Source organism: Bos grunniens, chromosome 20 (assembly GCF_055505025.1).
Source record: "Bos grunniens cultivar Pamir isolate PY7600 chromosome 20, Bosgru_T2T1.0, whole genome shotgun sequence".
Classification (NCBI taxonomy): domain Eukaryota; kingdom Metazoa; phylum Chordata; class Mammalia; order Artiodactyla; family Bovidae; genus Bos; species Bos grunniens.
The window spans coordinates 63,831,979-63,848,438 of NC_141184.1; the positions used below are offsets into that span (position 1 = coordinate 63,831,979).

The window sequence follows — 16,460 nt, forward strand, 5'->3', positions numbered from 1 at the left end:
GCTGGGCCCCACTTTACTCCAAAAAACAGCCTTGAATCAGCATTACCAGTCTCAGGACAGGAAAAAGATTGCAAACAACCGGCTGGCTCTTCAAACTTAGGTTGGAAAGTGATACACGTCATTAACAAATGTTGGCAGCCAGACAAGGCGGGTACATAGTCTGGTAGCCATGAGGATTGGGGAAGTATAATCCTCCCCCACAAAAGGAGAGCAGATTTTTTTTTCAGCTAATAGAGTCCACCATATCCTTACAATTTTTCTTTAGTTGCCCACAATTCCTGTGGCTATTAGTACCTTAAGCACTGTACAACGCATACCATCTTGTTGAGTCACCAAGTGGTGTCCAACTCTCCAACCCCATGGACTGCAGCATGCCAGACTTCCCTGTCCTTCACTATCTCCCGGAGTTTGCTCAAACTCAGGTCTACTGAGTTGGTGATGTCATCCAACCTTTAGGTTTGTCATAGCTTTTCTTCTAAGGACCAAGCATCTTCTAATTTCATGGCTGCAGTCACCACCCACAGTGATTTTGGAGCCCAAGAAAAAATTTGCCACTTTTCCCCCATCCCATCTGTTTGCTAGGAAGTGATGGGACCGGATGCCATGATCTTAGTTTTTTGAATGCTGAATTTTAAGCCAGCTTTTCCACTCTCCCCTTTCACCCTCATTAAGAGGCTCTTTAGTTCTTCACTTTTTGCCATTAGAGTGTCATCTGCATATCTGAGGTTGTTGATATTCCTCCTAGCAATTTTGATTTTAGGTTGTGATTACCGATTGTTATAAAAGTCTGTAAAGAGTCACATTATTCAGATAAGAGAGCCCTTAAAACATACCCCTTGAGGAGTAATGTGTGTGTGTGTGCTTAGTCACTCAGTCGTGTCTGAATCTTTGTGATCCCATGGACTGTAGCCCACCAAGTTCCTCTGTCCGTGGGGATTCTCCAGGCAAGTGTATTGGAGTGGGTTGCCATGCCCTCCTCCAGGGGATCTTCCCAACCTAGGGACTGAACCCAGGTCTCCTGCATTGCAGGCAGATACTTTACCATCTGAGCCACCAGGGAAGCTCATAAGTAGTAGGGTGAGACTCAAACCCAGGTCTGCTTTTTTGACCTTAGTACCTACCATAAAGAATTTCAGGTCCTGGCAGGCTGGAGGGCAGATGATTCTGATCTGGTTGATCTTTTGGCTCTTATCCCTATTTGCTGGCTGCCATCCACTGCTTTTGAATCAAACTTACTTTCAGTTGGCTCTAAACCAGGGTTACACTAATAAAGAGACCTCAATTATGAACTGAGGATTCTTAGGATTAATATTCTTTTTTTTTTAGTTTTATTTTTTTATTTGGCTGCCTCAGGTTTTAGTTGCAGCATGTGAGATCTCTCTCTTTTTTAGTTATGGCATACAAACTCTTGGTTGTGGCATATGGGATCTAGTTCCCTGACCAGGGATGGAACCTGGGCCCCCTGCGTTGAAAGTGTGGAGTCTTAGCCACGGGACCACCAGGGAAGTCCCAGGATTAAAACCTTGTTGAAATAACTGAACTAGAGTACATTTGTATCATCATAACCCTGTGTGTAAGGACAGAAAGCTACATTCTAAAAATCGGAAACAAATTTGAAGTTTAAAAACAGGCCAAAGGTCACTAAAGGACAGAAAGCTACATTCTAAAAATTGGAAACAAATTTAAAGTTTAAAAACAGGCCAAAGGTCACTAAAGGTTGGGTCTGATTTCTATCCATCATTTTGTTCTCTATTACATAACACTCGATTTGTGCTTTAGTAACTCCCTCCATACCACCCCCTCTACACACACCTTTAAGATACATATGTCATATTATGGGGAGAAAAGTCTAAACAGAATTAATAACTGTTTTTAGTCTTTCCAAAATAATAGTTTAAAAAAGCTTCTATTCACATAAATTTTCATCACTCCAGTCAGCACAGTCTTGAATGCCATCTTTGCAGCGAGTTCTGGGAATGCAGGCACAGTCGGCAAAGAAAACAGTATCACATCTCCAGCCTGAACACTTTGGGCACTGTAAAACTACACAATCTTATTATTTTTAAAAGCATAACTGTTAAAATGTCATGTTGGGGAAAAAAAAAACACAGCCATTTGGATTTTTAAAATATTAAGAAAAACTGTCCAAGGGGAATATGGCAGTCGTTTGTTAAAGATTCTACATATTCGGGCGAGAGAATTTGTATTTTGAAAAGAGTACTACCTCATACCGACACACTGCATAAACAAGGAGGATCCGTATGAGCTTATACATTTAATAGATGAGGAACAAAACCGATATTTGGTAATTGGGCAGCTGGCAGCAAAGATCTGTTTATACTGTTAGTCTTCTGTTGCCAACACCTCGTTAGATAACATCCAACTCCTAGGAAGCACTTCCATTTCTACCTTCCATGAGGACTATACAAAAGGCAAAGTGTGGTCTGTTTAGTGTATTCTATTTCCGATAAGTCTTTTACATTGGGGCCAGCAATATATCTTGTATCTACCACCATGGTTTTAGAGTAATCCACTTTACCAGATTGTAAAGTGATCAGGGTACTGCACAGTGTTAAATCATCGTAGGAAAACACTGTGGAAGGCGTCTCGAGAGGAGAGTGGTGGACGGCTGGCAAGGAAATGCCAAAGGTTAAATAAACAAACAAAAATCTTTGAAAGTCAAAGCATTCAGAATTTTCTTTGATCTTACCAGATTTCCAAAGAAATGCAAGGATTGTTCATCAAGATTTTTCCCTTTGTTAATCTTGGCAAATCTGGCTTTATTTGCTTCTTAGCTAGAGAACTCACCTAGTTTAAGTATACAAACTACTGGAAATGATAGAATAACTTAATTGTGAATGTGAACATCCTTAAGAAGATTTCTAAGTGTGAGTCAATTTATAGGACTGAAATGTAAGGATAGCAACTCTAAGAACCCGTTAAAACATTAATTACATGTTTCCATCTTTACCTGATTCATCTGAACAATCCCCACAGTCGTTTCTTGTGTCACACACCTCGTCCATGTATGTCCAAGTCTTCTGATTGGGGAACATGAATATTCAGTTTTGTGGGAGACTGCTGGGCATTTGGCCTATGTAGACAATGGCGTTATTTCTAATAGAAGCATTCATTCATTGATAATGTTTTAATTGTAATTCTGTACTTTAGATAGGAGTTGCTGGTGACTGCTTTTTAATTTGCCTTGGTCTATGCACTGCAGTCCAGCTAGCCATCACGGAGCAGGGAGGGGGGCAAGCAAGTAGTGAGGTCCCCACATAAGAAGCCCGGCCCTGTGAAGCTGTTTGACACTGTCAATGTGACAAGTCTGGAGGATTTATGGGACAAGTACTGGGTGTTAAAGTATGCATCTGTGACTGTGAACTTCAGGCTCTCTGTATTTTGCTTTTTGAAAGTTTTACAGTTGGACTAGGTTAATAATTAAGAGGCAGGTAACACCACTGTGTGTGTATCCCTTAATCCATGAGATGCTTGGCACTGTGACTGTGGCTAGTCTCACTTGAATTGCTAACGATATTTGTCAGCCCACCCAACCTCATTTAACACTGGGTAAAATGTTCACCACGGTATCCTCGTGTCCCTAAATGTGGCAGAAACTCCTTGAAGAGAGAAACCACATCTGCGGAAGCTTCAGCGTTGGTCAGACCTGGATTGGAACCCTGGCTTGTCGGTTTACCAAGCTGTATAATCTTGGGCCAGTCTCCTAACTTCCCCCAAGTCTCTGTTGTTCATGGTTATAACAGCAACCACCTTGCAAGATGGTTGACAGGAATGAAATATTGTGCTGGGTGTCCAGAGCCATGGTTGGCGTGCAGCACGTGGACTCACTCCTTATTAGCCACATCAGGAGACTCACGCATTCTGGAAATACATGAGGGATAAATCTGCTCTGGCTGGTTGTGTGGATTATTGACAGCTCCATCACCTCGCGGGGAGTCTTACTCGCAGGTTTTCCAGGTATCCCGACGGTGATCCCAGGACTGATGGCAGCAGCCAGCGCTCCGAGCATGCGGAATGCCAGGCAGGAAATGCAGAGATGCTGCTTGGTGGGAGGCCAGCATTGCTCTGCCACAGCAAAGCACACACACAAACAGGGGAGACAGGTCTTCATCCTGGGGTAGAGTCTCGGGTTGGGGCGTGGCGTAAATCAGCCAGCCGTGGACCGTGTTTGCCTCAGTGTGAAAGGCGGGAGACAGCATTTAGGACCTTCAGCGTGTGCTCTGAGTTGTAGTGGTGCTTTTCCTGTCTACAGCATCTAATTCAATCTCTGAGCAACAGGCTTTTGATGAATGGGTGTTGCTCCCTGGATTGTAAAAATGAAGCTTTAAGGTGAAGCAACAGGGCCAGTGAGGTGGAGTGACTTCTGAGGCTTATGCTGAGGTCAGGGGAACTACCTAATTTCACACTCAGGTCTTCTGGTTCCCCACCCAGGGCTGGGCCAGTGTTTTTTCCCAAAACAGGCCTTCAGGCTACCTACCTGAGAATCACGGAAGGCAATGCAGATTCCTAGGCTCCCTCCGCCTGAGGCCTATAGGATCTCCAGAGGGTGGGACAGGGGGTCTGTATATTTTTGGAGCACATCAGGTCACTCTTAAAACACACCAAAGTTTGGTACAACCCTGTGCCAAAGACGAAATGCAAACCTTGATTTTGGTTTCAAGCATTCCAAAGGACATTGCTTGCTGGCTTCTGGCCTGAGCAGGCCTGGGAGAGCAGGAGAGGCAAGCTGCCTGGCTGGTTTTACAGGCACACCATGAAGAGAAAAACAGTGCTCAGACTGCTCTTGATCTCTCAGAGCTCAGCAGCACTGCCTGTGCAAGCAGGGAGACACACCCTTGATGTTTCTGAGGCGACCCATTGGCCAGAATTCCTAGCATCTCTGCACCTTCTTCGGGGGCCTGGGTCTGCAGTCACCCCCACCTGGTGGGTCAGCAGTGTATTGAGAGAGGCAGAATGGCATCTTTTCATGGAAACCACTCCCGGACTCCAAGGCTTTTTCTGTCCCTCTAACAAGTATAAACATTATTTTATTTCTAACACCTAGAAGAGCTTCAGAGTCAACTGTCCTGTCATGTGGCTGTGAATAGTCACATTATTGGTGGAGAAACTTCGGCTTAAAGAATCTGAGGGTCACAGCCAGGGAGTGGTGGAAGCAGGGCTCAGACACAGTGAGATGCACCACGGTTTCTTGCTGCCCCGCAGAGCTCCACTGAAGACCCTCCCTCTGCTAGATCACAAACACCACAGTTCTTGCTCCTGAAACCACAGTCTCCTGCTCCTGGGGTCCGTGTTCCTTCATCCTTCCCACAGCAGCTACTGCCTTTAAAATGTTCTCATTCTTTGAAAATCCCACTCTGGGACTCTATCCTCAGCCTACAATTAGGTATATAGAAGACAGTTCTATGTAAAAAGATTTTCTTACCTTGTGTAATAGGCGATGGCAAATGGTAAACAATGCTGAAATACTTCAGTCATTTTTAATATTGAACATCTGTTTACTAAAAGTGATCAAATAAGCTACTCACTTTTATATGTAGTTGGTTCTCAACTGTGCAAAATAATCATAGAGGAACATAAAACATGAAAACAAAGGCTGGGGTGGTAGCAGTGGCCGTTTCCAGATGGTGACTCATTTGTTCATCATTCATTCCTTCAGCAAATATTTACAGAACATCTGTGTCAGGCAGTGTGTTAGGCTACTCAGATAAACGATGAACAAGACTGCTGTCGTCTGCCCTCAGGGAGCTGACAGTCTAAACGATGTGATTTTTAGCAGAGGGGTTTGTGTCAGAATCACCAGGGTGTGCTTTTTAAAAAATTCATATATCACAAACTTCACTCTGAAGATGGTGGTTTTCTGTCTGGGATGGGTTTAGAGCATAATATACTTTTTTTTGAAAGCTCCCTTTGTTACTCTGGCTTCCCTGGTGGCTCAGCTGGTGAAGAATCCACCTGCAATGCAGGAGCCCTGGGTTCGATCCCTGGGTTGGGAAGACCCCCTGGAGAAGGGAAGGGCTACCCACTCTAGTAGTATGGCCTAGAGAATTCCATGGACTGTACAGTCCATGGGGTTGCAAAGAGTCGGGCACGACCGAGCGGCTTTCACTTCCACTTTGTTACTCTGAAACCCAGATAGGAGAATACTCTTCTAGAAAAGAGGTCTCTAATCTTTTATCATTGTATAATATATCCCTTCAGGAACAAAACAAATTAAATGAAACTAGCATTCCTATAAAATATATAAACATTTATGTATATACTCAACAAGGTCCTACTGTACAGCACAGGGACCTATATTCAATATCCTGTGATAAACTGTAATGGAAAAGAATATATAAAAAAGAATATGTGTATATATATATATATATACATAATATAATTAACATAACTGAATCACTTTACTGTACAGCAGACACTAACACAACATTGTAAATCAACTATACTTCAATTAAAAAAATTCTCAAATTTATGTGTAAATTCTATGCCTGTACTGTCTGCTACTATATTATGTATGTTGTAAAATATTGTCTGAGACTGAAAGTTTAGAAGACTAAAATTAAATATACTATATAAAAATAAAAGTCCTAATATTTTCTTCCCTGAACCTGCTGGAGCCTCTAGTAAGTCCCATGTGGTTCATTTAGAAATTACTTTTCTATTCAAAAGAATAATGAGGCTGTGAATGGCAAACAAAAAAGCTACTTTTAAGAAGTCCTTGCTTATTTAGTACCACAGCCTCAAGGGTGTTTAAAAGGCTAATGCAAATGCTAATCATTAAAACAGAATTAGGTATTCAAATAGACCTCAAACATTAAAATGGAATTAGAACAAAGCATGTCTCTATTTCCTCAGTGGCTAACATGTAATTGGAAATCATTTCATTGCAGGTCAGCAGACATGAGGAAACTTTATGGGGTCTCTGGGCACTAAAGTCATCTTAACTAAGTCCTAACAACCAAGAAAATGGGAGAAGGAAGTGTGCAGACTGATAAATGAACAGAGGAGCTTGCTCAAGGCTTGGGGGTCTGAAGCCTGCAGTGAATTGAGGCCAGGCTGTAGCTGCGGATCCTGAGTAAGGCTGGGGCTGACTGAGGCGCCCAGAGGACAATAAGGCCTGGGCCCGCACCGTACTTCCTGACTTGCTGTGAACCTGCCTGATGCAATGGCAGCTTCCGTACTGGAGAGGGCAGCAGAGAGCAAGGAATGGGCCTTCGATGCTTTCAGAAAGCTTCATCAACTACCATCACCCTTACTCCCTCAGGGGAGGCCTGGACAGGAAGGACGGGAAGGACCACAAGATATTCACATCTGTCCCCGGCTACTCAAGGATAACTGGCCAGGACATTTCAAAGTGTTTGGAAGTCAACCTCTAGCCACTTGGCCCTGCCATGGTGATTGTTTTCCATTAGAAAGCAGGAAGTGGATAGTTTAAGCACCTTCACGTAAGCTGTCTCATCCACCATCAGAGTGATCCTGTGAGGTAAGGGGGTTGTAGCACTGTTTCACAGATGAGGAAACAGATGCCTAAAGATGTGAACACTTGCCCAACCTTCCAGAGCCAGTTAGTGACAGAGTCGGACTTGGACCTCAGCCTCCTAAAAGCAGAGTTTAACTTTTCCTGCTAAATTCTCCTTTCTCAGCGTTGGTCAGTTTCTCAAAGACCTGTAGATTCTCTATGAGGAATTTGAATTTTTGTTTTCATAGTGATGATAATCTGTCACAGCTGTTATAAACAGATTCTGACTCCTCCGGATGACTACACTTGAGTAGTGATATGTACCATCAGAATGCTTGTGTTTCTGTTTTGATTTGTTTCTCTTTGAGCTTATATCAAGTGAAATCCAACTGACTTCTTGGTATACTCTGTCACTGAGATTTCTTGCCACAGGCTGAACACGGAAATGTGGGAGAACTGAATCATCTCAGGACACACAAAATACAGGCGTCAGACTCAAAAGTAGTTTGCCTCCTAATGTTCGTGTTTATATTTCCAGTAGGCGTGCACTGTGGTCTCCATCTTTGAAAATATCAATTTCCAATGATTCAATTAACAATAATGTTGGTAGTCAGTGTGCCTTGAAGAATGGCTCTGTTCTGGAGTAAAGCAATAATTGGATTAGTTGTCCATTAAAGGCAGATGAATATCTTCAAATCAAAGAGAAGACTTTTCAGAGTTATCAAGTGACATCTGCATTGCTCACTTACAGTGTTGGTTAAGTGGTAGTTTTCCTGCTCCTGAATTACAAACAAAGGCTGGCATGTATTAAAACTGCTGTTTTATGTGCAAACAGATGTTCTTGGGAGTTATACTTTCAAACTTACATTATAGGAAAAGACTAAATATATGACTGTGTATGCATGCTCATTCGCTTCAGCTGTGTCTGACTCTTTGCAACCCTGTGGACAGGAGCCTGCCAGGCCTCTCTGTCCGTGGGATTCTTCAGGCAAGAAGACTGGAGTAGGTTGCCGTTTCCCTCTCCAGGGATCTTCCCGACCCAGGGATTGAACCCATGTCTCTTACGTCTCCTGCACTGGCAGGCAGGTTCTTTTACCACTGGTGCCACCTGGGAAGTCCAAATATATTGCCAGATCTGAGCCAACATTTTCCTATTATTAGCTGCAAATTGGCAATTTAGTTTCTGTAAGACAATGTCATCTACTCATCTATCACATTAAATTAATATCAATTTGAATTTCATTAGCTTTATGATATTCAATTTCAATTTTGCTCTGCAATTTATATATTAACCTATAAACATGGAGTTTATACTTTTTAGGGCTGTACATATAGAAATAACATTATATTAAAAATTAAAATAATAGCTTGGGTCTGTAATAATTTCCCAAGAATGCGAAGGGTTCCGTTCATTACCTGGTTTGAGGAACTTACACCTGAGAAAGCTCTCTTATTCCCTTCCCACTCCAGGATGGCTCATCTCTGAGCAGGGCCCACAGATTCCATTCTTCCTCTTTCTTCTTCCCTAACATCAGCCCCAAGTCTTACTGTAATTCTATACTGAGCTCCTGGACCCAACAGGGGGACTCCTCTTCTTGGGAAAAAAATTGAAATATTAATCTAGTTCAATTACCTCATTTTATACATGAAAAAACTGGGGCCTCAATGGATAAAATGGCTCTAGTTCAAGGTCACTCGAGACTGTAGATGGTCTCCTGACACTCAGCACAGGGAACAGATCCACAGAAAGAGGATGGGGCGCAGCAGCCATTGCGCTGCCTGCTCGTTTCCTGTCTCATTTGAGAGGTGAACTCGCCCGCAGGCAGGCCACTGGCCAGTGGGATGCACAAACTCCCAGCCTGAGACGCCTGCTTCTCTGAGCCAAGACTATAGGGCACAGTGACTGCACTAGGAATCAGCAACCTGACCCTGGACTTGGATTTGGCCTCAGCTTCCACTTCTGTAAAAATATTCAGGGTTTTGATAGAATTTCAGGGTCTCCCAATATTCCCTGAAGATAAAAATCCCTTGGAGTGTTTCTTAAAAACCTACATTCCAAACCCAGGTTTGGAATATCTAGGGGAAGATGCCTATTGCATTTAACAAGGGCCTCAGCTCATTGCTATCATCAGGAAAACACAGGGCTTGCTGAGCACTGGGGCCTCTGCTGGCTGGTCAGTTCTGAGTCATCAAAAAGCCCCAGATGCACTGCGAGCATGGCTCTGAGAGGAAGAACCTGGAATCAGCATCAGCAGTTCGCTCCTAGTAGTACTTCAGTGAGTCACTCAGCAAGGCTCTAAGGGACTGGGGAAACAGGATGGGTGAGTTTCAATAAGAGGAACTAACCAAGAGAGGACAAGGGCAGGCCTTCATGGAGAGACAGAGGCAGCTGTGGGGGGCAGCAGTGTGGTGGTTTGGGATTTGACACGTTGGGGAGGTCTGGGCCTGGAGTGGAGCCGTATCACTTCTTTCATGGATCTGAGCTCAGCTAGCTCTGTGGTTCTGTTTCAGAAGATGAATGTCCAGTATGGCCCGTGGATGAGAGGTGGTCCTGCTTCAGAGGAACCGGCTGAGTTTCCCCCAGGGAGTAATCCTGGCCCTACAGGAGGCTGAGTGCCATTTTCTGTCTTAATGGGCAGTGGCACCATCTAGTCAGAAACAGACACGCAGAGATGAAGGGTGTAAAAGAAAAGTTATTCTGACACTTGTTAGAACTCTGCGTGCGTGTATGTTCAGTCGTGTCTGACTCTTGGTGACCCCATGGACTGCAGCCCATCAGGCTACTCTGTCCATGGGATTCTCCAGGCAAGAATACTGGAGTGGGCTGCCATTTGCTATTCTAGGGGATCTCCCCGACCCAGGGACTGAACCCATGTCTCTTGTGTCTCCTGCACCAGTAGGTGGATTTTTTAACTACTAGGCCAATTAGAACAATAGAGAAGACTTATTTTGAGAATATTTCAAGAGAAGAGAGAAACTAAACTCCAGATACAGCAATGGCAACTGGGGATTTATGGCCAACAAGCAGAATGAGGGGGTCAGTGGATGAAATGTTACTAGGAGGAATTTGATCAAGGGTAGAGAGACTCTTGATAAACTGGATTCTTGCTAAAGAAGGCCAAGGCGATTACCTATCAAGAGTGGGAGATTCTCACTAAACTGGCTTAGGAGGAACTGTGCCAAGACTGGGCCCAAGGTCAAGGGCACAGGCCAGGGTCAAGTCAAGAAGAGGGCTGAGAGTAAATCAGAGGGTAAAATACTGACCAGCTTAAACTGACTTTGCTCCTGAAATAGGTTGATTGATTCATCAAACCTTGAGTTATTTTTGAGACAGCACTACATACGTGCTGGATGAGAACCCAGGTCTCCAGGATGAACCCAGAACCAAGAATCTTCAGACTATGGAACTCAAAGAATAGAAATGCTTCTACCAGAGCCCTTTACAAAGTGAGAAGTCCTCCAATAGAGAAAATCTGGCTTCCAGAAGCACCGGTAGCATATAAGGACAGATATCAGACTAACCAATCAGCTTTCCAAGTTTGAAATTCCCCTAACCCTTACATTTTGCCTGAACGCTGGCTCAGAGGCACAGATTTGAGCTGGGTTCCTTGCCTCCTTGTCAACTGACCTTGAAATAAAACCTTTTCTCAAAAGCGAATGCCACGGCTTCTACATGCATCGGGAAGTGAGCTCGCGCTCAGTTACAGGAGGAGCTGATTAGGGTTTGTCAGGAAAGAAGTCTGTTAGAGGCTGAGCATGGCCAGGCTGAGCTAAGTTAACAAAACCCAGTGGGAGTCTGAATTTCTGTCAGGCTGAAGCAGCTGGCTAAGAGGAAGACTCATCCTCAGGTGAATATGAAGGACTGAACCAGGGGCTTGTATTGCTTAGCAGAAGTAGTTGATAATAATAAAATAGTACTAGCTATAGCTCTGATTGATTGTTTACTATGTGCCAGTAATGTTACACACATTTTTGGAAATCTTTAGAAAAACCCTCAAAGATGATGTGATTATTCTAAATTTACAGGTGATGATGGAACAGGCTCAGAAAAAACGTTGTTCAAATCAGGAGCTGAATCCAGGTCAGAATGATTCTAAAACTCCAATTATTTCCACTATAGTATGAAACTTATACATATAGTCATTTGAAGAGATAATGGATTTGTAAAGTGAATGAATAAGTGAACACATGAATTCTATTCAAGTCTAAAATAGGTTTCCTGATAAAAGGACTCATCTCTCTCAAATCTCGAGAACTGTATGAGCCTCTTATCCACACGGACTGCCCCTCTCCATCACTGTTTCACTGCCTTACCTTCCATAATTAAAAAAAAAAATAAGTGATTAAGATGCACAACAGGGAGGATCAACTGGCCGCAAGCCTGGATTCTTGGTGGGCAGCTTAGCGCACGGAAACCCTGGGGATGGAGGAGGTCCGATGGCCACCACGCAGGTGTGGCCGTATTGATATCCCGGGGTCACTAACTTGGCTTTGCCCAGTTTCCACTAAAGGCCACTGATCAAGGTGGTGAAAGGAGAAGAAGACTTGTGACTTAAGTGTGGAGAAGCGTCGTGCCACAGCCTGCCATCCGTGGTGATGTCGTCTGTTCCCAGAAATGCACTGTTGATGGAATACTCAAATGGCTGGAAATATTAACAGCTAATCCAAACCATCAGAATGGTTGGCTCCAACTCTAACACAGCAGGATAAACAAAATCTTTCTAAACTAGGGAATAGCTTTGGATTATTTTTCTTTGCTTTTCCAACTCATCAGAGATAAGCTTTCATCACCAGAATGTTTTATTAATATTTTTCTAATTGGCATTATTATTTTGTTATTTTGTTAATCAAGCTAATTACAAGCATAGCATCTTTATATCTGTATTACTGATTGGTTTCTTTCAACCATGTTGACATTTCAGCTGTTTTCGAACCAACTTTTTTCTTTCTTTCTTTTGATGAAATGGGTCATGTCTTCTTGGCTTCTTTGAAGGTTGGCTGCCTTTTTAGGGACATTTTAATCATACTGATTGGTGTGCTTATGAAATGTATAGTGAGGACAGATTCATAGGAGGCTGGAGTGGAGAAGAAGGAAATAATTATCTGCCTAGTGTAAAATGTGTACTTGAAATGTTCTGTGTAAGCTGCCAACTATAAAAGGTCACGAAATAATGGTGTGAGCTATTTAGGAGAACACAGTTGTTTTGTGTCTGGTCTCAGCCTATGGATAGTGATGTTCTCATGAAAAATGCCTGGGGGTGCTCACCCTGGCAGCTCTTACTTCTTGCGAGACCCCATAGACATTTCCCCAACCGATGTTGTTGGGTGTGGAATGGCCCTGCCCTTTTATAGTTGCAAATTGTACCTCAGCAGCAACTGATTGCATTGGGGAACTTTGAAAACACAAGTTTTATGATTCAGAAGTCCTGGAGGGTACAGGGCACACCTGGGGTCACACAGTGGGGTTGGGTGTGGGGCAGCGAAACCCAGGGCTTTACTGGGCTGGAAGGCGGAGTGCCTAGGGTTTCACAGCTTCATTTTATTGCTGAATTCCAAAGTTAGTGTGAGAATATAACCTAGTTCTTAGTATTATTTAGGGCTTCCCTGGTGGCTCAGTGGTAAAGAATCCACCTGCCAATGTAGGAGATGCAGGTTTGATCCCTGGGTTGGGACGATCCCCTGGAGGAGGAAATGGCAGCCCACTCCAGTATTCTTACCTGGAAAATCCCATGGACAGAGGAGCCTGGTGGGTCCATGAGGTCGAAGAACAGAACAGTCGGACACAATTTAGCGTGGTATTTATTATTTTAGCGACAAGTGGTATTATTTTAAATGAACACTAGTAGTTGTCTCTTGCTTCAAAGAAGCCATTACCCATTTCATCAAATCTAGCCTAAAGTGCTTTTGAGATTGATGGTTTCTCCATCCTGCTGGAATGCAGTCAATGAAAAATTTCTTGTAACTACATCGTGACATCATGGAGAAGGAAATGGCAACCCAATCCAGTACTCTTGCCAGGAAAATCCCATGGACGGTGGAGCCTGGCGGGCTGCAGTCCATGGGGTCACAAAGCCCGACACAACTGAGTGACTTCACTTTCTTTCTTTACATCGTGACTGCCACCTGGCGGACAGTTGTTGTATGACACATTGGCTGCCTCCTGTTTTCCCAGATGGATGCTAATTTTAGAGGTAAAAATGAGGGGGTGGGGGGAAGAGTGTACTTTAAAATTGTTGAAACAGGATATATTTGCATAGAACATATTAGTGACTATTTTTTACATAAAATTTTCATATTAGATCCTTAAATAATGACTCTGGTTTTTAAAAATATGGCTTGGTTTATTAAACCCCAGTAGATGCACAGTGTTGATGAAATGTCACTACTGCACAAAGGAGGTGACAGCTGCCAGTACAGCCTCGCAGAAGCTGTGCTTATTGCTGCTGCTGCCGGGCTAGGTCACTTCAGGCGTGTCCGACTCTGCGACCCCATAGACAGCAGCCCACCAGGCTCCCCCTTCCCTGGGATTCTCCAGGGAAGAATACCGGAGCGGGTGCCTTTCACCTGTTGAGAGAAAAGGCTCTGACATTATATAGTGATGTCACTATATAATTTAGTCCTGATCATCTTCCTTTTCTCTCTCTCTCTTTCCTTTCAGAAAATGTAGATAGAAGGTTATTCACAGTCAACTTCTCTTTCAAATAAAAAAGTTAATAGCAGACCTCATAAGATAGTTGTGGGTGCTTTTGGCCCCTCGGTGTGCCAAGGGACAGCCCTCAGTGCATTTCTACTGTGAACATACACACAGGCCGACTCCTACCGGAGGTCTGGTTCCCCTACTGATTACTAGCTGTGTGAGTCTTGCACTTCCCTGGGTGTCCGTTTCCTTGACCGTCTGATGGATACACTCACCTGTCCTCCCAGCTCTGAGGGACTCCTACGTGAAGCCAATGAGGCGATGTGCAGATGCATTTTGGTATCTATTAAAAGCTTTCTGCAAATGTATAATGAAAATGACTGAAAAAATTCTTGGAGAGTGTTTTGGCAAGTGCCTGAGGTGGTAGAAACAAAACTTCTCAATTTAATTTTTTTTTGACTTTTAAAATAATTTTGGAACAAAATCCAAGGGTTGGATCTAAGTCTGTGTGTGGTAAAGAATTTGGCCAACTTTCAGGTTTAAAAATGATGACAGAGGACTCCAAGATGGCGTCAGTCGTACCACTGAAGAAGCTCCTGGAAGTCGAACTAGGGGAGCTGCCAAGCTGGATACGCATGCGGGATTTCACCCCTTCAGGCATCGCTGGAGCATTTCAAAGACGTTACACCAAGTGCGTGAACCAGAAGAGAGGCAGCATCGAGGGGCTCTCTCTGGTGCTGGCGGCCTACGCGGTTTTCAGCTACTGCCGTTCTTACAAGCTCAAACACGAGCGGCTACGCAGGTACCACTGAAGAGGGCGAACTCTGCATTCCTGATCATCACCTTTGCCCGGCACCCCTGAATCCTTTCATATCCTGATGGAGAATTAACATCCAATAAACAATGACTGGTGAAAAAAAAAAAAAAAGATGACAAACTTATCTTAAGGGCTGGCCATCGGCCCACTGCAGTGGCATTCCAGTCCTGCTCAGTGGGCAGAGCACAGGTTGCGGGAAGCCCACCCAAGAGCAGCCTCAACTTTCTCCCTGGTGCACGCTTCCGTGGCAGGCACGTGGGGACTCCCTGAGCATAAACCCCTCTCTTCAGGCAGCCAAACTTCAGAGCCCTCGTGGTCTCCAAAATGAGCCCTTGAGGCTGTGGGAAGCTTGTGACTCAGGAGCCCAGTGGGGAGCAGACTTGGGGCCCCTCAAAGCAGGAGAACTCTTCTGGGGCTTCCTCACTTGGGGATTCCTCTCTCCCTCTCCTCTTGAGGGCCCCATATTGGAATAATCCTCCCCAGGTCCAGACTATTTGTCTGACAGAAGGATTATAAGGATTGTGTGACCCTGGCACTGGGTGATGTAGAAAATCTGACCTCCAGGACCTGTGGGCTGCAAAAAATCTCCTTCAGTCATGATCATGGAAAGTCATTTTTAGCAGCAATGAAAATCATGGCTGCTTTCTGTTACTTGGTAACTAGGTTAGCCTATTTACCAATTTTAGGGCAAAACTTTATTGGAGATGATATGTGCTTATGTATATAGTTAACTTTATTAAAATGTCTTTATAATGAAACTGTTATATAATGTGTGTATATATGAGTGTGTGTCATGTTCATACATCAGTATAAGCATATCGACATTTATGGGAAGTTCTGATTATTGGAAGTGACTGGCAATGAATGTACCTGAGCCATTCTTGTGCAGAATCTTCAGTCTCTGGGAACCCCAAGGACCTAAGTATGACCCAGGCAGCTGATTTAACACCCACCAGCTTGGCTATTCAGGATTTACCTGCAGCTGCCCTCCAGGTAAAGCTGTCCAGGAGCCAGAGTTTGGAAAACCCCTACTGATACTTTAGGTGCCTTGAAGCCATTGGCTGAAACACAGAGAAGGTATCATTGGGTGGCTCTGGGATGTGACCCAAATGTTCTTGCTTTGCAGAGCCATTTTATTTATTTTTCAAAAAATTAGAAATGTCATCTTTTTTACGACTCAGATCTGAAGGCATTTCCTTTGCAGTGGAGAAAGGAGAGACTTCTGTCACCTGTAAGAGAAGGAACAGGCTTGACTATTCTGATGCACAGTAATTACTTGGGGTTACAGAACATACTGGAGTGAAGCGAGAGTTCTCTGAGGAATGGCTGAGCTGAGGCTCTGCCATCTTGCCTCATTAAAGGCTGCTCTGTGAATGCTGGTGAAAGAGAGGGAGGGGGAGGGAAGGAGGAAAGGAGGAAATTGGCAGGGTCCAAGCTTTTAGGAAGCAGGTGTCAGGTTCAACAAGAATCATTTAGTCCTACTAAAGATAATCTAGAAGGATCTTTTTGGGGAAAGTATCCTGTTTCTC

General features: G+C 43.9%; 1 protein-coding gene across 4 annotated transcripts; it reads left to right on the top strand.

Annotated features, from left to right (window-relative positions):
• The first annotated feature begins 9,427 nt into the window (after nucleotides 1-9,427).
• LOC147350528 (ATP synthase F(0) complex subunit f, mitochondrial-like) lies at nucleotides 9,428-15,689 on the top strand. 4 transcript variants are annotated; one of them, XM_086362127.1, is made up of 4 exons: nucleotides 9,442-9,798; nucleotides 9,989-11,325; nucleotides 11,504-11,558; nucleotides 14,652-15,689. In XM_086362127.1, the coding sequence occupies exons 3-4, from the start codon at nucleotides 11,507-11,509 to the stop codon at nucleotides 14,924-14,926; spliced, it is 327 nt and encodes a 108-aa protein (XP_086218253.1). In that variant the 5' UTR covers nucleotides 9,442-9,798; nucleotides 9,989-11,325; nucleotides 11,504-11,506; the 3' UTR covers nucleotides 14,927-15,689. The 4 variants fall into 4 exon arrangements, with proteins under 4 accessions (XP_086218255.1, XP_086218253.1, XP_086218252.1 ...); XM_086362129.1 differs by lacking the exons at nucleotides 9,989-11,325; nucleotides 11,504-11,558 and adding an exon at nucleotides 13,612-13,668 and having other exon boundaries at nucleotides 9,428-9,798; XM_086362126.1 differs by lacking the exon at nucleotides 9,989-11,325 and having other exon boundaries at nucleotides 9,446-9,798.
• The last annotated feature ends 771 nt before the right edge of the window (nucleotides 15,690-16,460 follow it).

What these genes read in the sequence shown, in the direction of transcription:
- LOC147350528 (XM_086362127.1), top strand. Translation starts at nt 11,507, where the DNA reads ATGATGGAACAGGCTCAGAAAAAACGTTGTTCAAATCAGGAGCTGAAT. An exon ending in AAATCAGGAGCTGAATCCAG is followed by an intron (nt 11,559 to 14,651) that starts GTCAGAATGATT and finishes GCCAACTTTCAG; the next exon opens with GTTTAAAAATGATGACAGAG.